We start from the raw sequence: 22,866 nt of genomic DNA, 5'->3' as shown, positions 1-22,866 counted from the left end.
TTTTTGACTTCGGCCCCCAGAATTCCTGACCACTGGACAAGCTGGCCAGAGCTCCTGGAAGGTGGAGTCCCAAACACCTAGAGAACCAATGGTTGTGTAGGCCTGCTCTTACAGGGAGAGTGCTCTCCAAGTCCCACCTGTGTCAGCAAAGTAATGTTGTCCTTCAGGGAATTAGCAATCATCTGTTGGGTAGTGTCCAAGTGAGTCAGAAGCTGTCCAAACTGCATGGCTATAAAAAACAACATCAACAAAAGCCAGATTAGGAGGTAGAGGAAAGGTGCATTCAGCAATCAAGTTGTTCATAGGGTTATGAATTGGAAGTCCAGCCCTTCTGTGCCTCCAATTTTGAATCTGACCCATCCAGATGAACTTGGCCCAGGGTCTCACCTTGTTCATGCAACTGCCGGACAGTGACTAGGCGCTGCACCACTTCAGGGAGGGTGCTGGCCAAGGGGCTCCAGCGTTGCACAGTTTCATAAAGCTGATGTACCTAGAGGAGGAGAAAGGAAGAAAGTCACATGGAAAACTGCAATATGACCTTGGTGCCCCCGCTGCGCATGTTCAGAGGTGGATGCATCTCTTTGCATACATGCACACACAATAAACAACAATATTAATGTAATCAGGATTGTCCCCACATTAAAGGGCATAGATTTCTTGACTTTTATGAGGATAGCTGAAGCCAGTCAATGTTGATCTTGTGTCCAAATATTCCATGTCCATCCCTTGAGAGCTCCAATGCCAAGGAGTGACTTGCCTATATGAATGGGCTAGCACAGAGAGAATGGTCATATCATCTGAAGCTGCCTAAAAATGCAAAGCACTTCAGTAGAGTTCCATTCATACATGCAACTAACAGCTACCCGGTGTTGAGCAAATCAGTGATACCCATTCAATGCAAAACAGCCAGGAAAGCAGAACAGGCACTCACGAGCATAATCTTATTTTCCTTCCTTAATATTTTCTCAGGCTGCAGTTGCCAATTCATATAGGGATTCAGAAGTCTTTGAAAATGAAACCAACCCTACTGGCTTGCTCAAAACATTCACAACAGAGATGTGTCTATTTTCTTTGTCAGTACAGGCAGTAACCTTATGAATTCCATAAAGCAATGTTCTTTGCCATCAGGAACAGAAATCACACTGAATCAATGCCATTCCAAGATGTTATGGTCAGAACCAGGACTTAGATAGAAACTGCTGAAACTACCTTCACTGAGTCCACACACACATATGCAGATAGGAATGTACAAAGTGATATTATGATTTATCATGCATTGAGGTACAGACAAAATCACAGACATACACAGAAAAGGGATCTGACCTTGCTTTGAGTGTCTGCATCCTCCACAGTGGCCTTGTGCTTGGCAATTTCATTCACCTTTCCCAAGACACTCTAGAGATGGAAAAAATGTTGTTCAAAGAGCTTGGGCCCAGCCAGAATTCCCCAAATCCATGGCTCTTCATGCACAGCATGACTCCCATGGTCAAGTAAACTTCTTAAGAGTTAGGACCCACCTGTAGCCTTGCCTCCACCTGGTCCAGGGATGCCACATCTAAAGAGCTGACTTTGGCCTGCATGAGCTCTACAGTTTCCTGCGGACAGGTTGTGACAAGGAATGAGTGAATTAGAACAAATAATAAATGCATATTGGCAAAAATAGCTTTCTAGTTCAAAACAATATGAGGAATTTAGCATCTACGCTCATTCTGACATCTCCAGCTTTTTATTCCCTGGATATGTACATTCCTCCAGCTTACAAAGCTCCACTGCCTGGCGTAAAGTACGACCTCAATATCCATGAGGGATATATGTTATTGAATTTACTATAGAAAACCATGGATAATAGTGAACCCCATTGAAATAAACAACTTCTGGCAGAATTTCCATAGAATTGCCAGGGGGACATAGACTATTCCTAGAAAGGATATATTTATTTCAGATCCAATGAGGTTAAACCATGGTTACAGATCCCATGGATACAGGGGTCATGCTGTTATCCTATTTGTCCACAGGCTCCATGTAACATCTGTTCCAGCTAGATATAATTTACCTTTCTGTTTCTAAGCCTCCATTGTTTAACTTCTGGATATTTCTTTCTCTAACAGCTACAATATAAATGAAAGTCCATGACATGATCACCACCACTTAGCCCACAGTATTAGGCAATAGCAAGCTGTCCTAAGATATGAAAGGTCTGGATCTAGCTTTGACTTTATAATACTTCTGTTGAGTTGAAGACAATATTCCAGACTTACTGAAAAATAATGGCTTACTCAAGGCCAGCCAGTAAGTCTACAGCTAAGAAGCAATCTGAATTCAAGTAACCCAGACATCCAACATTCTTTATGAATTAAATTGGTTCAGCATAGAGAAATGTCAGGTTTTTGCTTTGAAAAATAGAACTACTGGTCAATGTTAAAGTGCACAGTAATTACATTTTACATGAATATTTTTAGAGGAAAATGTTAGTATTCATGTGTGCAATTGTATTACTTTATTTATTTATATATTTACATTTATATCCTGCTCTTCTCATCCCGAAGGGTACTCAGAGTGGCTTACAAATACTATTTACATACAGTGTATTATATCACTAGCACAGCACAACACTAGCACTATATACCAGCATATTGCACCACACTACTATACTGTAATATTACCAGTAATATTACATGTAATAAATAATATATAATTAATATCATAATTAACAATGTCAGGAGACAGCCAACAATTTTTATAGCCTCTTTGTTCTTAAGACTGACAGTTGGAATGTAAAATCATTGTATGCTTCCACAGGCTTGATCAAGAATGTCCTAAGGCAGTGGTTCTCAACCTGTGAGTCCTTAGATGTTTTGGCCTCAACTCCCAGAAATCCTAACAGCTGGTAAACTGGCTGGGCCTTCTGGGAGTTGTAGGCCAAAACACCTGAGGACCCACAAGTTGAGAACTACTGTCCTAAGGGGTCTCAGATATACTTGACTGAAGAACGGGACACAGTTCTTACCATAGTGAAGTAGTGGCCATAAATTTCTTCTCCAAAATGTTCAGTACATTTCCTCCTTCCTTGTTCCATGCTTTAGTTTACCCACATAATTTATACACCACCAATCCATCCCAACCCAGGCTTGCAACATCCAAAGATGAAATGAATATACAATAATCAGGCCCAATTCTTAAAAGTAAGACACTTGGATTTCTTCCAGTCTCATGAGGCTCAGACTACTCCAAAGTTCCCATTAATTACTTACCATAAGACTACCTCCCTGCAGTCCAACAGACAGAGGATTCTAAACAGAGAAAAAGAGCAAAATTAATGACAAACACTATAGTGGAAAGTAGCTGAAATGTCCATGATGCAAAGTAAGGCCACTCAATAGTGCACTGTGGTACTCATGAAGCATCAACACTGTAGGAGAAGAAAGTTGGACAGTGAAGATGGCAAAGACATGACAGGAAGAGTTAGTTAGGGCTTTCTATTTTCCCTTTCTCTACATTTCTTTTTCTTTTTTCTTTTTTGCAAAACAATGTACACCAACTTTTCTGTCCTTCGTTTTAGATTAGAAAAGAAATGCTCTTTTTTCTCTTTTTGTAACAAAAAGAACAATGGAAGAAGACAAAAATGTAAGATGTTAAAAATGCTTGTTCTATATCCACTCTTGTACTCTTCCCTATCACTAATATATGTGCAATAAAAATTATATTGGGAAAAAAGAGAAACCAAGTCTCAATTCCATTCATCTACTGCTTAGCAGGCTTAGGCAAGGCAGGAATTGCAAGAGGCAGAAAGTGGAAGACAACACTTTTTTGCACAGTCCATGCTGCAAGAACATTCCTTTTTTCCATACATTTGACTGCAAAGAAGAAATAACCTTCATGCCGTAAGAGTGACTAACACAGAACACGATGGGCTTACTGCAACCGTAGCCTGTTATTAAAACTACTCCTGCTGTTCCCGAATCTTTTCTGGTCCTCATATTCACTGTGTGCTCGGTGGTTCCACTGCCCCATTTGTCTCACCTGGACATCCTGCTCACAGCGGACTGTCGCTTCCAGCTCAGCCAACCGTTTCTCCAGTTCTGCAACCTAGACAGACAATTGCAAGCTGATGAAGATGTTTTATTCTCCTTCTTACTTCCCAGAAATGACTGAATTTCAGAAGAAAAGTCTGACAAAGTACTGTCAAAATTTCACCTTGGGATGCTGACACAAAAATAGATTATTCCTTTTCCAATCATAAATCTGCAGATGGAGGAATGCCTCTCCAGGACATTTCCTCAGAACCTCCAAAGAGCAAGCCGTGACCATTCTTACCTTGGCAGCCTGAGAAAATTTGTCCTGTTCAGGCCGGGAGTGCAGTTCGTAAGTCACCGTGTTTCCTGGGCCCGCAGGGGCTTTTGCAGGGCTCTTTCCACCTGGAGGAGTGGCTTTAGTGCTCCTGGCCGCTTCCAGTTGAATGAGCAAACGCCTGGCAAGTTGAAGAGGCCATACATTCTTACAATTATTTATTTAACATATTTATTTATACAAGGTAAGTGAATGAAGTTCTTCATAGATTGCACTGGTTCTAATTGCTGCTACCTGCTGTTCTTGGATTTCACTCACAGACTAGAATAGGGAGGCTGTGAGCATGGGTACACTCACTGGCTTACAACATGCATGATCTATCCTAGTAAAAATCAATTTCTCCTTTACCATAAGAATAAATGTGTGGTATAATTAGTTATGTTCATGTATGCTTATGGCCAATGAGCTTGGTGAAAGGTTTCTCATTTTGAGAAATGTATTAGGAGAATTCTAAGCAGCCTTTTACTCACGCCATACATATATATAATACTGTACAGTAAAACCTTGACTTAAGAGCATACCGATTTAAGAGCATTTTGAGTTAAGAGCAAACACCAGAGGGAGCACTAGTGAAAGCGTACAGCACAAGAGAGGGAGGTGGAAGGAGGGAGGCTGGAATGAGTATAGTATGAAGAAAACTATGCTCTTGCTTTTTCACTTTGTGCTTCCTTGCCACAACTTTGTGCTTCTATCATTTTAATGCTGATCTTTTTTATTGTTCCACGTGAATTGCATTTATACATTATTTGTTATTTATGAAGTACATTTTTTATTTACATAAGAAATATGGGTGGGGTTGGGGGGCTGGAATTGATTAATAGCATTTCAATGCATTTCAGTGGGCATATCTGCATTGAGATAAGATTGATTTGAGTTATGAGATCAGTCACAGAATGAATTAAACTCTTATCTCAAGGTATCACTATATATGTATATATATTTTAATGGTTTGTGTCCATAAATTGTAATTGCACTTTCATTTTTATTTTGTAAGCCATAGTGCATGCTGAATCTTTTTTTGATTTTTTAAAAAGGAAATAAGCTGAATGAAAAATTTGACAGGATAAAATACTAGGCAAAATAGGAATCGAAGGAGAACATCAAGCTGTGCTAATGGGATAGAATTGGGGGGGGATTTATATTTACTTTTCAACCCTCTGTAGCTGCAAAATCTGCTCTGAAGGGATAAGGAAGCACCTCAACACAGATCTTTGGGCTATTTTAATGCCTGGAAGGAAGATCAGGGTCAAAAAGAAAATACCATGGTGCCAGCAAGAATCATACTATGATCTTAGATTTCATCTAATATTTTCAGTTGCTTTTTTCAGGCATTATCACAAGAAAACATTTATGTATCTGTACAGCTTTTGAGACCTGCTAGCATGACCACATGAGCAATTCTCATGCTTTCATTTTGTTTTACTACAATCTAAATAATATAAATACTATAGACATGTCACATGTAAAAAATATTTGAAATTAGTATGTCAAATGAACAACTGGGAAAAAAATCCTTCATTAGCTTTTTCATTACCACAGGACACAATTCAGCACACTGGGTCAGCTCTTCAAAGATTTAGGGCAGCAAACAAGAATGCTTCCACTATATTTTTCCTTTGAAACCCCACATAACTGACTGTAGTATAAAATGGTGGCTACTGTTCTACAGTTAACTGTAATAATGACCAAGTCCCTCAAGCAAATGAGCTGGATATGATGACATCATGTTCCCTCTAGTCCTATAATCTAACCTGAATCTAGACGTGGTCTCCTTCTCTGGAGGCTTTCAAAAATCACCTTCACAGGAGTGCATGGAAGAACAGAGTCAGATTGGATGACCCTTGTGGTTTCTTCCAACTTTATAATTCTGTGATTCTAGGCACTCCTGTTAAGCACAAACAAGACCCCAAATTTCAGGAAAAGGTTTCAAAACTGCCTTTCTTGGCTTCACAATATCTTTTCAGCAACAAGGGACCTTTCTACACCCTTGTTTGCAATAGCAGCCATGTCTGATCTCCATTGCTGTCTGAACCCATGTGAGGCTTGAAAAGTTATTTCTTCAAATATAGCTCATAGAATCTCCCAAGGAAGAACGACTCCTTCACATGTTTTTCAGGGTTAAGCCTTGACCCGTAAAAGCAGCTTCTGGGACTATGCTTAGTGTCAACTCGATCGTGACTTACTTGGCCAAAGCACCATCAGGATCGGTTAAGTTAATGGCGGCATCTGGCCCAAGCAGTTTCTCCAGGTGGGTGGAGACCAGTTGTTGCTTCAGACCAGCCACCTGTTTTGCAAGGGCAACTGGTGTCAGTTTTTCTTCAGCTGCAGATTCCTTCACGGTATTCTGTGGAAGGAACATCAAAAGCTGTCTTACAACAAATCAGGCCTCTGGTATATCTAGAACAGTAATGCTCTCCAGGGTTTCAGGCACTCTTCTTTCCTACCTCCCATGATCTCCCATCCAAATATGATCTACACCCAATTCTGCTTAACCTCCAAAAACAAATGAGATTGCACAAGATCAAGGTATAGGCCTAAAGATACTAAAATTAGCAGTTGTTATGGACCCAAACTTCTCTACTACCGGGCTATTCTTAATTGTGCTAGCATTGATGCTACTGCCAAGACCTGACACATTAAGACAAAGACTCATTTGCCTGATACATAAGATTTTACATCACATGTTGTCCAGCAATGAAACAAGGACTATACTTGGCCTCAAGAGTTGGATGGTTCCACAAATTAAAGGCAAAGGAACAGAAGTGAATACATGATCAGAGAACTTCCTCATTTGTCCTCAAAAACATGAATAGAGAAATCCTTACTTTGATCTTCTCTACTTCAGCAGTTAGCTCTTGAACTTCATGCAGCAAACGTTGGTATTTCTGCTGGGGAGTTTCTTTAACACCCAGTCCTTCCCCTAACTTAAGGAAATTAAATAGATTCTTCAATCAAAAAGCAACATTTGAATACAGGAAGATCCTACAGTAATTAGTAACAGAGATCCTTGTGCTGATAGTACTTTAAATAATATACTACTCAATACTACCCTGCAACATATTTATTTATTTATTTATTTAATTTATATACCACTCTTCTCCCCCATATACCACCTATTCAGCCTCTGAAACATATTGATTATCTGTGATCTAGACTACTTAATGGAAGATTTATAGCATACATAGTTTTGTCTCAAACAAGTTGGGCTCATCTCTTCAATCCAAATAAATTAGATACTTACAATTTCATAGTCTCCAGATTCATAGCCAGTTCTTTTGGATTTACCAATGCGATCAGAGAAGTCTAGAAGACAAAAAAGGGAAATTAAATGTTACTGTTTTTAGACTACCTCCTGTTTCATGTAGTTTTCATTAAAAATTAAACACAATTGGCTGTTACAGGGAAGAGTTCTTTGCTCATGAAATCACTCTTGTAGAATAAAGCTTTCTATCCACTTCTCATGTATTTCACTGCACATCTGTAAAGTCTTGTTGCACTATTACCCATATGATAAAAACTTGAATTACTGGTATCTTAAACCTACAAACACATGTTCAAATAAAACCAGAAAGAGTATATTGCTTTTTTGCAATATTCCCATAGGTGATGGTCACTCTGATACCGTGTTTCCCCAAAAATAAGACAGTGTCTTATGTTATTTTTTGCTCCCAACGACACAATAGGTCTTACTTTCAGGGGATGTCTTATATTTGGCAATTCACCAAAACTCTACTCGGTCTTATTTTCAGGGGAAACACGGTATGCTGAATTTCAGTGAACCTCTGATGTAACCTCTTAAACCACATAGGTATATATATTCATATATATCTGGCAGCAGCAATATGTATAGGCAAATGCAAATATCCATTAAAAAAAAAGCGTGCATTAGCAAGATTTTCCTAAAGCATTTTGTTCACCAAGAGAAAGAAGATCATCACACTATGTAACAAAATGTGACATTTTTTCTGTAGCTGGTTTGAACGTGTTATTTAAAGTAGTAGTTATACTCCAGAAACTTCATTTTTGTGGCTGCCATTTTTAAGCCTTCATTGTGCCGTTTTTAACCTTTCATATGCTATTTTTAACCTTTTGTGTAGATCGCAAAACCAAAGTTTTTGCAGTTTAATAAACTTTTTCTATGTTTTTATGATAGAAACAATTAGGAAATGGCATTTATAACACAGGAACAAAATCGTGTTACATAATATTATGGCAGATACGTCTCCTTCATGGAATATATGTATAAACTGAGTCCCAGATGAATTTTATTTTTAATAGTAGCAATGGGATAGTGGCTTTTAAGACAAATAGGAGAAGCAGACTAGCTCAGGTATTCCAGGTCAGACTGTGTGAGAAAGAGACACAGTGAGAGATTAAATGAGGACTCTCTGGGAGGGTACTTCCATCATTCCTTAGCATCTTTCAATTAAGGCAATTTCACATTACTTCTGTTTGATGGCAGGAGTTGTTCGCATTCTTTAATGGTGATCCCTGAATACGTTCAGGCCATCATTTTCCCTCTGTTCTATGTGTACTCTCTAATTCAGAGCAGACTCTAGATCCTTTGGTTCATCCCTGCCCTCAGATTAATTCCAAGTGAGGAATCTACGGAAAAAGATATACTTACCTAGTCCCCTGGTGCCAACTCTCTTGTCCTTAAATTTATCATAAGCTGCATTTGGATTGACTATGATATGTTCCACGCTGGTGCTAGTTAGCTCCTCCTGTGCAGAGAGACATACAAATATCAGAGAACCCAATTCACGCTTCTACCCAACTTCTCTCAGCAGTTTTCCAAGCAATTATCACAAAAGTCCATCAAAACACAAGAGGTTTTGCCTGAAACCTTGACAAATCAGGGTATTCCTGCCATAACCACCATTGTACTCTTACTGTTTCAGCCTACATGAAGTCAATGGTGCTGATAAATGAAGAGAGCAAGTCACCTGGACAAACCTTTTAGAAACGAACAATTGGGGCCAAAAGGAGGGGAGACTAACAACAACAACTACAACTACAACAACAACAACAACTTTATTCTTATAACCTGTCACCATCTCCCCGAAGGGACTCGGGGCAGCTTACATGGGGACCAAGCCCAGCATAAACAAGAAATTCAAAGTTACATAATGAAAAACACATAGCAAATAAATAATATAATTAAAACCAGAAAGTAAAAACATCATAAAATACATCAATCAACATCAAGACTTCCTCTTCCCTGAACAATTTGAAATAGTCAGAAGGGGCAAGGGAATTGGTTGTTTTTCCCCTACTGCAGAACTTGACTTGGTCCACTTGTTTGAGCCACCAGAAGCAATCTTCTTTTGCACTTTTGATGGGCTGCTCTTGGATTCATTTCTGCTCTATCTCAATAGGGGCCTCTATGGCACAGAGCTTGGTGCATGAAGGATTTAGCATTTCAGAACTACACCCTTGGGTCTAAATGTAGCAACATGGGGAGATTTTAGCAAAGGGCACAAGTGGCCTACCACCAGGGAAGAAAAAATCCAACCATCAGATGCAGAGTTGCATTTCATATAAATACTTCAAAACACTGAAATATGGAAACTGTCTCAGTTCCAAAGGTGTGTGTCTTATAGCACATGGTTTAATACTCAAATGTTAAACAGAACACTATTATAAAAAACAAGTTTAAAATACAACTGTTTCACTTTGGGTCTACAGAGTTGAATACAGTAGAGTCTCACTTATCCAACACTCACTTATCCAACGTTCTGGATTATCCAACGCATTTTTGTAGTCAATGTTTTCAATTTATCCTGATATTTTGGTGCTAAATTCATAAATACAGTAATAACTATATAGTATTGCTGCGTATTGAACTACTTTTTCTGCCAAATTTGTTGTCTAACATGATGTTTTGGTGCTTCATTTGTAAAATAATAACCTAATTTGATGTTTAATAGGCTTTTCCTTAATGCCTCCTTATTATCCAACATATTCGCTTATCCAACATTCTGCCGGCCCGTTTATGTTGGATAAGTGAGACTCTACTGTAACAACATTTCCTGTTACTCTTGGGATTTTTCTGAAAAAATAAGCTAAAGCCCCAAAGAAAGAGTACTCTTCATTGGGAACCATACCTCTCACTTTGTTCAACTCAATAGGGCTTACTTGTTTTTTCTTACTTGTTACTTGTTTTTTCCCCAAAGCAGGTATAAAAATATGTATCTACTGTACAGACAATCATAGATGCTCTACTTTTTTAAAATGATGGACAGCTGGTAAAAAGGTGAAGCAAGGTGGAGAACTCACACACTTCCTTGGCATTGGGGTGGGGGAAACACTCTGTTCAAATTCTTCTACATGATAACTGAAATAAGACTGTAAAACTGGGTTCATCCTATGGGGTAAAAAGCCTGCTGGGGACATACCTACAGTCTTGGACCACTTTGAATTAAATCTAATATTCTGAACAAGGTGCAACTACCAACACACAACTTCATTCCTTTAGGAAAATATCGCCTCCGACTAAGTCAGAGCATCGCTAGGCACATCTGAGCCCAAAATAATCCAGTTTCATTGAATCAAAGCATATATGTAATGATGGAAATGAATGCTCACATGCTTACATGAAAGACAAGATTTGGGGGAGGCGTTTTTTTAGTATTAAGAAAAATCTATTAAACTGAATGTAAAAATTAAAATTAACATAAAAGAGTGGGAAGTATTAGCAATGTGAATTATACAGCATTAACAGGATTAGCCAGCCATCTGGTCTTGCTGGAGAGATTAATATTTCAGCTCCCACTTCTTAAAGGTAATGGGGAAAAGAAATATAAGTGAAGGAGCAAACTTCATGAATTGGCAGCATAACCAGCATAGCCAATAGTGAGGAATGTTGTCAGCCGAAATCATAAGAACACAAGAATCTGCCTGTTATGGAATCATACTACTGATCTACTGATTGCCCAATATGACTGGCAATCGCTCTGCATATTTTTAGTCAAGATGCTTTTCTGGTCATGCTGAGAGATCTCTACTTGGCAGTCTCCCATTCTAGTATTAACTAGATTCAATCTTACTTAGCTTCTGAAATCAGAGAACACTCAGCACATTCAGGATAATATGGTAACTAACAACACCTTGAGAGCCACATGATTCCCAACCCTGCTGAAGAGGAAGGGAGGGGAGTTCTAATCCACCTAACGTGTAAAAATAGAGACATGGCTTCAAAGGGGATGCAATTCTTTGTATGTGCAGAGTTGGCAGTGAGTGGGACTGTGACAGAACAATAACAGAATAATTAACCCTAGAATTTACAATATAACCCTAGGAGAAATGGTGAAACATGGGGTTCATGAAATAATGAAAGAATGCATTTTCAGATTATTTGGTGACCTGTCATAGTTGATGAGAACATAACTTATGGAGGTTACATTGTTCAACAATTGAAAAACAGAGCCTTTGGGATCAAATTTTCATCAATAACATTTCCCAGATCTACTTGATCTTATGCCAGTTAGTGTACACTGTAACAATAGCTCAATTTAAAGAGCAACAATGGTCTCTTAAAGATAAACTAAATGACTACAACACATAAATATCTAATGTCCCACAGGATACTGTTGTTTTTGCTGAAACAAATTAATAGGTAACCCCACAAAAGTTAAGATTATCCCTATTAACTGCTGCAATCTCTCTCAAGTATGTTCTGAAAAGAAGACCTAATATGCAGCAGAAACACAAGGTGGGGCTACGTCTCCATTGTGTGTTTGTATTAGCAACAGCAATCAATACAGATTTTTTTTCCCTGCAGTGTGTGCATTTTAGGCCAAAGCTCATGAGAGAATCTGAGAGGTTTTCTCGGCAAAGGCACTTAACTTAAGACTGGCAAAACTGAAGAGCTCGGACAGAAGGTTATGAACACAATGCTGGCAAGATTGAGTTCTTGCCATAAGGCTGTCAGAACTAGACAGCTAGGAGTATAATCCAGGAGCGGGCAACAAAACCCCCCCCAAAAAACCTTGCCCCCACTTGGACCCGGTGGCCACAAGGAAACATAGCCTTTATAGTCCAAGCTTTCAACCACCCAGTGACCTAGTTCAAGATGGGACTCCAAAAGACAGCAACCGCAAGTCAATGCCCTAGACTGAAGTGGCAAAGCGCCATAAATCAATGCAGCACCTCTCAAAGTGTTGTGGCTAGGGATGTTTATTAACTCAGGGACACCAAGCTGTTGGTGTTCAGAAGCCGCTCTGTGCAACATCCAACACCAGTTCTCATCAACAGCTTTCCACACTGACAGAAACAGCAATTTTTACAGAAGAACACCCCCCGCCAGCAGATCTGCTTGCCATCCAAGCAATTAGAAGTCAAAATACAGCTTCTTGTCCCAGTTCTTTCCCCCAACCATCTTAACCGGGAAAGGAGAGGTTTTTATTTACATGCACTGGGACAGCATTTTTGAGTGAGAAAGCTCAGGCCAATTATTTTTTTAAATGAACACAATTTGCCCTCTCCTCTCCTGAAGCATTAGAGAAGAGGGCATGCTGCCAACGCTTTGGAAACAGCATGACGGCTGTAATGGACTCTGATGGGAAATGTATGGCTTCATCAAGGCCAGAGTCTTCTTGAAGAGCCATTGCACGAGCCTCATATTCCTGCTCCTATTCTCCTTTTGTTCCTTGCATTAATGTCAGTGGGATACACTGTTCTCAAAACAACAGAGACAAAAAATAGCTCCATCAGATTAAAATGGCTATGAAATCACAGCATGGGAGGCAATCACTACAAGAAACATCACGAACAAGATACAAACTCCACAAAGCAAGCGATATATCTTTAAAGGCCCAGTAGGTATTTGAAGGTCAAAACCAGGGCATCTGGATAGTTCTGCCTGTTTCATTTGTATAATGTTAAAAATCTCAATTCAAAGCAAAAACAAGCTACGGTCACTTTATCCAGCCACTTGGGATTACCACAGTACTCTGTGTAATGATTGAGAGAGGAAATCTGGATTTGTTTTGTTGTTGTTTTTATCACAAGAGGTTGAGAGTCTTCATTATCTTTAAATCTAACAGAAAACTGTTTTAAAATGGCAATTCAGTAGAAAAATCAATAAATATTATTAAATATTTAATGGGAAAATATATTTTATAATGTTGCTGGAAGTGAAAGTAAAGCCAAAAAATTCCTAGTCTATCATACCAAAAGGTCCCAGGTTCAAATCCCAGGAGCGGAATGAGCGCCTGCTGTTAGCCCCAGCTCCTGCCAACCTAGCAGTTCGAAAACATACAAATGTGAGTAGATCAATAGGTACCGCTCCGGCGGGAAGGTAACAGTGCTCCATGCAGTCATGCCAGCCACATGACCTTGGAGATGTCTATGGACAACGCCAGCTCTTCGGCCTAGAAATGGAGATGAGCACCAACCCCCAGAGTCGGTCACAACTGGACTTAATGTCAGGAGAAACCTTTACCTTTACCTTATCATACCCATAAAAATTAATGGCTGTTACCTAGTGCAAGGTACCTTCTAAATATATTACACCACCATTCTCATTATCCATACCCAGAATGAGAATTGGCCAACACAACTAAAAGAGGGCAGATTTCTATGTGTCTTTCTAAACTTGAGTCTCCAAACCTCTACCTGAGACTTGAGGCAGGATGGATGCTTATTCCTAGCATGCAGCTCATAACTCTTTTGAAATAACATAATAACAGAGGAAGTGCTTGTTTTCTCCAATGAAGGTCCACAAAAAAAAGAAAGATACTCCCCCCCACCCCCAAATAAAACATATTGGTGTCCCCTGCTTCCTTAGGACCTAAAGAAAAGGAGGATTCGGGATTTCTTCCCATGCCTGCATATTATACAATGTACATTTCCTCCCTTTTTCTCTGCAGGCAAATTGGGCAGCTTTTTTGGCAAAGTACGTTAGTACTAAAAACTGGCAAATCATGATATGAGGCTTCTGAATTCTCATGTTTATTATTCGTTCACAAGTGTCTTCTATAGCTATCACATGCTTGTGAGTAGACTGCATTAACGTACAGGCTACAGGCCACAATGTTGCTTATTGGTAGGAACAGTATGCAATGGAAATGAGAATGTTTGCATTAATTAAGAAAGATTAATCTTTAGTCCTGTTTTTTGGCATAATATAATCACAAAACTGATGAGACTACAAAGTCACTAGTGAACCCAAGGCTATCCTATTTATGAGAGGGGCATATATTCAAAACTAAACCTTCTTCTTTTGCATGCAAAGGGTCAAAGGCAAGTTATGAAAGACTGCTTCTGTGCCAACTTCCAGAGCATCTGGAAAACTGAGCACGTGCACTAGTGCAGAAATAATGTATAAGCCCTAGGCAACTCATGTTTATAATTTATTTTCTGTGTAATATGTCCTGAATCATTGTTATAAATAAAAAAACATTTAAATAATAATATTTATAAAAAGAAAAAGGAATTATGTGCTATTCTGTGGCGCAGGCTGGTTAGCAGCCAGCTGCAACAAATCACTCTGATCAAGAGGTCATGAGTTCGAGGCCCGCCCGTGCCTGCGTCTCCTCTCTGTCTCTGTTCTATGTTATGGCATTGAATGTTTGCCTTTATGTGTGCAATGTGATCCGCCCTGAGTCCTCTTCGAGGTGAGAAAGGCGGAATATAAATGCTGTAAATAAATAAATAAATAAATAAATATTCTATGCACACGGGATGACTGCTGCTTCTCTGCATGATTTATTGATTTGTTCTTGAATACTTCCTTCTAAAAGTGTGTGTGTGTGTATGTGTGTGTGTGTGTGTATGTGTGTGTGTGTGTGTGTATGTGTGTGTGTGTGTATATATCGGTATATATATATATGAGATGTGCGCTTAGTATGTCTTTGGTTCTAATTTAAAAAACTCAAAGGACTGCTTATTGACTATTGAGGTTTAGCAGACAGAATGAACCACTACCAGCCTTCTACAGGCTTAATTCTTGACTCCTAAGCATATAATTACCAAGGGCAGCACATCAGTGAACAAAGTCACTCCACTCATCTTTGCATGGGGGTGTAATTTCAGATCGCACAATTCCAAGAATATACTAGCAAAACACAGTAATTGCCTGACAACAGTACTGGCTGCATTCAGGATGGTTTTGGAGTTTCTAAGTTGACAGCAGGACATTTTGATGTATGATCCTGCTGATCCTATGACTACTAACTGTAGCCAGACAGTTTTCTCCCCTATTCATTTGTGTAGCTACAGCACATCTAGGAGGATGGCAGATGCTGAGGGAGTGGGGAAAATCTTTCAGCAGTTTTCTTACACATTTTGCTAAAAGTAAGAAGCAAGGGCCTTCCAAATTATTTGCATTTGTGGTCATGAACACCACAGGAGCTGGGAAAAGTTATGCAAAATGAATGTTAATATTAATACATTTACAGAAGAATATCACAGTAGAGTATTTTAGGAGTCGGTTTCAGAACCTATCATAGGTCTGATTTTTGCATATCTGATCTGACAGCTGGTCCACTATAAAATACAGCCAAGATTATGGTCACTACACATTTTTTTCCAAAGAGCATTGTGAAGACCACAAAAATTGGTAATGGAAACCAATTGTGTGAAAGGATAGGCTGCCTGCCTATACTGACCTTCCTATCTATGCAGAGGCACTGACACTGTGTGTGTGTTTGTGTGTGTGTGTGTGTGTGTGTGTGTGTGTGTGTATATATATATATATATATATATACACACACACACACACACACACACACACACCACACAATGTGTGTGTGTGTGTGTGTGTGTGTGTGTGTGTGTGTGTGTGTGTGCATATATACAGGGTGTTTGAAAAAGAACTCCTTAATTTTAATGTGTTTTAACTTAAAACTAGGGAGTTCTTTTTCAAACACCACGTGTGTGTGTGTGTGTGTGTGTGTGTGTGTGTGTGTGTGTAGGTAAAGGTAAAGGTTTTCCCCTAACGTTAAGTCCAGTCGTGACCGATTCTGGGGGTTGGTGCTCATCTCCATTCCTAAGCCGAAGAGCCGGCGTTGTCCGTAGACACCTCCAAGGTCATGTGGCCAGCATGACTGCATGGAGCGCCGTTATAAAAAAGCCAAGAATGAAAACCCAAGTATATATAAAATTTGTACGTGCACATTTATCTATATTGGTTTAGAAATGAATATACATTGAACAGAAATAAAGAGCACCTTATTTCTTTTTATGCGCCTGCTGCCCAGTGGGCAATTCTCTCAGGCTTCTTAATCTTTTAATCACGCATGGACTGAAGATATCTTCAAGCAAAGATGTCTTCTAATCACACTTCAGGCAGAGGGAGAATGCGACGTTTGTTGCACTTCAGACATTGTAGGACAACAGTTCCCACCAGCCCATTGAGAAGGAATGGGGAGGGACAACGGGAGCTGCAGTCTAATATCATTGGAGGACTATCATGAGAAATGGGAGTGTCCTCTGTCAGTAGGACACATTGCCATTTTAGCCAAGGGGAAAATTAATTCATGGATTCCAGTGTGACTCTCAAGCAATGTAACTAAAAGACCAAAGAAGTATGGGCATCACTTCATATGCCACAGTTCAGAACATTAAAAAATTGATCTGAATCTTCTGCAATTCACACAAGAAGGCTGTTGGTAAAAACACACAAGGTTGGGGAAGATAGGAGCAATCAGTGTAGTGAAAGCTCCCTCTAAGCACAAAACTAGAAAGCTACAGCTCTATGGTATCAAAGCTTTGTAACCTCCTTGCTTTTTTAAAAAAATCTACTCTTCTACAGGTTGAGCTTCCCTTATCTGGAATTCCAAAATACATGGACACTTTTGGTTTCTGGTGGCTCAATGTACACATTTGTTTGATGAACACTACCAGAAATTACCACAAAATTACCTCAAAGTGATGTGTATACACCGCGGGGACTTTGATGTTGGGACTTCGGCCTCATCTTCAAGATATCTCAATGTACATGCAAGTATTCTAAAATCCAAAAAACATTTCTCGTCCCAAGCATTTTTGTAATAGTTCCTCTTTTTGAGAACACAGAAACTCAAAGGAGCTAAGACAACTTTCTTTTGATTGCTCAGGATAATGGTAAATAGTTTTTAAAACTGCAAGTAGCAGACCCCAAAAACAAAGTTATTAATATTTGGGGAGGGGGGGAACCCATCTACCCTATCCATTATTATTCCCTACAAACAACCTAAAGTGCCTTTTAGAAAACTAACCACTTTTAGTGGCCCAGACCAACAAGCACTACCGCATTCTGTCAAGCAGCAATTACAAGCTAATCTCAAAGTATCTCTGTTCCAATTTCACCTAAAGGCCATATGCCTGTATCTGTGCCAAACAGCCATTAGGATTACAACGGAAGTCAAAAGATTGATTTTGAAAACATACACACAGAGTTGTATAAGCAGCTGCCATTTTGTGCTACAGATGTACGCTTGTTTTTTTTCTTTTATAGAAGATTAGTATGCTATTCCAATTACTGTGCTATTTTTATAGAACGGCACAGAGAGCTATTGCCGTTCATACTGCAGAAAATAAGAGCCACACATGAAATCTGTCAGTGCGCACATGTGTAAGGAAGAAGAACACCTAAACATGTAAAGCACGAATACAATGAATAGGCACACTCAGGACTGAACACAAAATTATGTGAAAGCTCCAAATGTGACAATCTCTTACGTAAAATGCAAATGCCAAGTGACATCAGAAAACAAAAGGCTGCTAAGCAATCCTATATGCCCAAGGCACCATATAAGTGCTGTTTGTAAGCCACCTTGAGTCCGCCTCGGGTTAGAGAAAGGTGGGATATAAATATGGTAAATAAAATAAATAATGAAGTTTGGGGAAGGGTGAAAATGGTTGGCTGAAGCCAAATTCAAAGCTTGGTTAATTCACAGTGACAAGAGTGACAAGAGTGACAAGTAGCAGAGGTAGTTTTGTTGGGATTAGGAACCACTGGATTGCCCTAAATCAAAATATCCTTGTACTAAAATCAAGAGGGAAGGATTAGCTATTCAACATTAATGTAACTGAAGGGCCTGATCTAGGTTCCTTCTTGGGGAAATTGAGAGCTCCTGAATCCAGGAAAACCAAAGGCACCTCCACTCTGGTATTGAATAGAGCTCCACTCTCTTAGCCTAAGAGGACCTGCTTCTGAACAAATGTTGCCAAGAAAACCCCATGAGAGGGTCAGTTTAGGGTTGCCATAAGTCAGGAACGATTTGAAAATCTTTACCAGCAATGGAAACAGTTCTGCTGGATCTAAAGGCATTCTGGCATTTCTGTTCACATGTTATCTAACCAGAGACCTACAAGGAGCTCAGTGAAGCACATGAGTGGAATAACACTGTCTAACTCATGTTTCCCAGCAAGTGATAAAACAAAAGCATATTATACAACAGAATAGGTTAAAGCAGCCTTAGCAATACAGTCATAGTATTTACCAATCAGCATTTATTACTAACGGCCAGCCCTAGTGGCATTAGAGAACCCTATTTCTCTTGTACTACCTACTGTATTTCTATGCTAGGAATGAATGAGGGTGTTTTCTTCCTCTGGCAGTTCATTTGGCTTATATGCTTGGATGAGAAGGAAGATTTTTTTTCCTGCTCATTGCTGTCAGGCCAATGACTAAATACAAGAGTGGCTTTTAAAGTAACCAAGCCCAAAAATATGTATCATATGGAAAAATGATTAAGAAAATCTTTCATAGAAGCCTAATCAACTTACTGGTATTCTCATATGGGACAAAAATGATATTTGCATTAACAAAGTTGAATTACAAAACTACGCATCCATGAGACTAACTAATTAAAGAATCCACATTTCAGCCTCTCATATATGTCATTTTAAGAAATTATGTGCATACATCCAAAAATGTATATGTTTGAAAAATACACATAAGTATGCTTTAGACAATAGGAAAAATCAAAACATTACGCACATTATATAACAAAGTATGGGAAGAAAAATAATCTTTCCAAACAGATTTTACATTCCTATTCCAGAAAATTTCCTATTCAAATCAGTTGGTAGTGATTTCAGGTTTTGTGTTACCTTTCAGAGTTATTTTAAATGAATAATTTGAGAACTAGATAGGATGAAGCTCCATGCATCACATTAACAGGATTTTTTAAAAAATTCAGATTGATTACAGGAGTTGGTAAATTCACATAAACATCTGTGCTTGACAAGAGCAGAAAATCTAAACCAGTGCTTATCTGTTGTGGGAAGCCAGTCATTTTCACCACCCAGGGACCAGTACTATATTTATGCCCATTAACAGCAATGTCTTCTCTCATTTCCTGGAATCTCTTAAGGGATAAGAAGCAATCCAATGTTTTAAGAGGCCATCACATATTTCCCAATTCCACACTGTAACCCAGGCATAGGCAATTGTTAGGAATTGTGGGAATTGAAGTCCAAAACCCTTGAGGTCCAAAGTTTGCCTATGCCAGTTGGAACCCCTTCTCTATTATGAGTAGTGGAGGAAGCAAAGAAAAATATCAATGCTGAAAAGATAAGAGCCAGCAGTAGGTGGACATGAGCAGGGGAGGGTTACTACATTAATTTCCTGCTTACAAATTCCTCCCTAGTATATTGGCTGACTACAGTGATTGGAGGTCCAATTTGATCTGGAAGGGCTCTGCCTTCTATTCCAAAATGCTTTGCTGAAAATGAAACTGGCTCAAAAAGATTTATGAGGATAAAATGGTGCTGCATTCTGGATTATCTAACATTCATTATGGTTAAAAAAAAAGCTACCCTATAAGAAATCAGGAGAGAACAACATCCCATAGTCAAATTTCTACCAAGACTGACCCTATAATTAAACAGACCAAGATAGTGGATTTAGAATGAAAAGAAATGGTGCTAAAGCATCAGCCAATTAGCTTGTTGAATGGAGAAAAAGGAATTAGGATGGTTTGCCTTGGCGGCAAAATGCGGTTGGCCAGCACCAAACATTTGCAGTCATATAAGAAAACTTCCCTTCCCCGCACCGCTCCTGAGCAGCAAGATTTGGCAAAGACAAGAGGTTAGCAGATTCTATTCTCAGCACAAATATCAAAGCAGACGGAAGACGAGGCTTCTTACCAGCTCCTTGCGTTTCCACCACAGATGGAAAAATGCAGGGGGGGGGGGGAGTTAAGAAGGAGGTAGAAGAGGGGAGAAGGGGAGAGGTAGGGAAGAAAAGACAAAATTTGTATTAGAAGGTTGTCACATGCACTACACACCAAAAGTTCAAACATATCTGCCCCATAAGGAAACCCACTTCTCCCATGTTTGACACTCTCCCTCCTCTTTTTTCTGAGTGGGTTTAAATTGCCAATGCCTTTGGTGGGACCTCTAGGAGGTTCACAGCTAAGGGTGTTTTTTGTTTTTTTTTCCAGAAGGCGAGAAAATGAAGGGATGCTTTTGCTATGTGCCATGCAAGGCTGCCAAAGTGGTTATTAGGTTAAAATGACAGCAGGAAGTGAAGCTGCTGTGGGTGCATGCATGGGCAGCAGGAGAGAGAGAGTCACAGGCAAGGTGGCCAACATGATAGTTATGGCAAGGAGATTGAGAGAGCATTGCAGTCTGCTTCCTCCTCCTCATACCTGGCATTGTAGCTAGGACTACTGCACTCCTAAGGCTTCCTAAACACATCCCATTTCTAGGCTGCCATGCCAACAGTGGATCTGACCTTCAATAATTAATAGGCAAAAAATGTGTTTTGCTGCAGTTTCCAGATAGCAGCTTGCTACATCAATTGCAAATGGGCCCAGACTTCTAAAGAGGTGTCTGGAGGTAATTATGGAAAACAGGAGTGGGAGGAAGAAATCCAGAGGAAGAATGCTCTCCCCTGCGTGCATGTACTTGGGAAAAGAGTCACCTCATAAGCTGAAAAGTATATATGGTTCTGGAGGGGATGAAAAGCAAACACCAAAGGAAGTAAGGAACGTGCAGGGGCATGCTTTAATTGCTCTACTTTCCCTCCTGCCAACAGGTATGCTTGAAGGCAAGGGAGAGCTGTTGATGGAATGACACTCATTGCGCAATTCCCACTGCAGTTCATAAGTCTAAAGCTGCAAAGAGCCCAAGGTGGCATTAACTGGATTGCTTCTTGGTCTATTTCCTCCAATGCAGAAATAGCATCATCTCACCAATGTGTAGAGTTTTCTTTACCCTTGATTACCTTTTTTTAAAAAATTAAAAAAACCAAAGGAAAGGACATCCTAGGATGCATTTCTTAAAACATGAATGCACTACACTGTGGAAAGGTCAAAGGAGAAGCATAAGCTTCATACTGATGAAATAATGATTTACTTCCATCCAGCTATCCAACTATCTCTTTATCTTTCCATCCATCTGTCTATCTACTGGTCTATCTAAAGTCAGCATTAATTTACTGTCAGGGTAAAGGAAGCCTTTGGTTTATCAAAATTAGGTTTGTTAGTTTGCTTTGACAGGATTCCCTCCCCAATTTCCAACTAGCTAGATACAATCCTAAATTGTTCACCACCAGGGACAATTTGCAGGCTGGGTAATGAGGAGCAAGTCAATGAGTTCAGAATTGGAAGGTAAAGAAGAAAGAAGCTCAAATATATGGAAAGTTTTGCTTCTTCACTTAACTGGGCTGGGCAGGGCACAGAAACTAGCAACATCTAGTTTAGCTCCTTCAAAGCTAATTCTTTTTACCGTTTAGTATGTTAGTCCTATGAGATACTAGAATAATGAGGTGGGCTGGAAATCACTACGAAAAATGAGAGCAGAGACGGGATCTTCTAGGTGATTAATGGCCTAAAAACATTTGGAGAGATGTGCCACAAAAACGGTATCCAAAAACTGAAATCAATGGAACGCTCTTAAGCAGCCCATTAGATTGAGTTTGATGGGGATCCAAATTACCCTTTGTTCAGTGGGCATACATTTTCGACTGATACCAATTGGTATTTCCTTATTGGGAAACCCTCCTTGACATCAGCTGAAAAGGATAATGTGAGCAAAATCACAGTATTTTGGTGTTGTCTGGAAAGCATTGACACCGATATTAGGATGCTTGGCTCTGTCCTTATGAGTCCTACTTGGGAGCAAAACAGGATATAAATTAATTTAAAAAATGAATATAGTACAGCCTTCAGCAAAGCATTCAATGTAGCAGGAGAACAATGCTGTGTTATGCTTCTGCACTTACACCAAACTGAGAGGCAAGTGAACAAGAAGCCATGTGACTGAGGACAGACATGTCTTTGGCAGAGGTTTAGTTGAAAAGAAAACAAAGGCGAGGCCAACGTCTACCTCCAGGACACCGAAAGGGGACTGAGAGGGCACATGTGCCATCTAGACATTGAGATGACATTCACAACAAGTACAGTTAGACCACATTTAAACAAATACTTTTTAAACTTGCCAGTTCAAACAGAGAATTTAAATCTGTGGTTTGCTATTCTGCTGAAATCTAGAAAAAATGCTTTATTTTGTCCAAATCCTGCCCATCTATTATTTTTTTAATATTATATTCATTCTTTAATTTTATTTTATTATAGTCCTAAC

General features: G+C 39.4%; 1 protein-coding gene across 2 annotated transcripts in view; it reads right to left on the bottom strand.

Annotated features, from left to right (window-relative positions):
• dctn2 (dynactin subunit 2) overlaps positions 1-22,866 on the bottom strand; it is a 48,042-nt gene that overhangs the window by 1,458 nt on the left and 23,718 nt on the right. For both annotated transcript variants that reach the window (XM_003223642.4, XM_016995224.2), the window contains exons 3-13: positions 8,975-9,071; positions 7,589-7,650; positions 7,173-7,271; positions 6,531-6,691; positions 4,315-4,468; positions 4,021-4,086; positions 3,252-3,290; positions 1,518-1,595; positions 1,324-1,395; positions 388-490; positions 138-229 (exon numbers count right to left, since the gene is read on the bottom strand). In XM_003223642.4, the coding sequence (XP_003223690.1) occupies positions 138-229; positions 388-490; positions 1,324-1,395; positions 1,518-1,595; positions 3,252-3,290; positions 4,021-4,086; positions 4,315-4,468; positions 6,531-6,691; positions 7,173-7,271; positions 7,589-7,650; positions 8,975-9,071 (1,023 nt within the window). The remainder of the gene's footprint in view (positions 1-137; positions 230-387; positions 491-1,323; positions 1,396-1,517; positions 1,596-3,251; positions 3,291-4,020; positions 4,087-4,314; positions 4,469-6,530; positions 6,692-7,172; positions 7,272-7,588; positions 7,651-8,974; positions 9,072-22,866) is intronic.

The sequence above is a fragment of the Anolis carolinensis genome, chromosome 2 (assembly GCF_035594765.1).
Source record: "Anolis carolinensis isolate JA03-04 chromosome 2, rAnoCar3.1.pri, whole genome shotgun sequence".
Lineage (NCBI taxonomy): Eukaryota > Metazoa > Chordata > Lepidosauria > Squamata > Dactyloidae > Anolis > Anolis carolinensis.
Note: the sequence above shows the minus strand (reverse complement) of the source record. Positions and strands in the feature narration are given on the sequence as shown.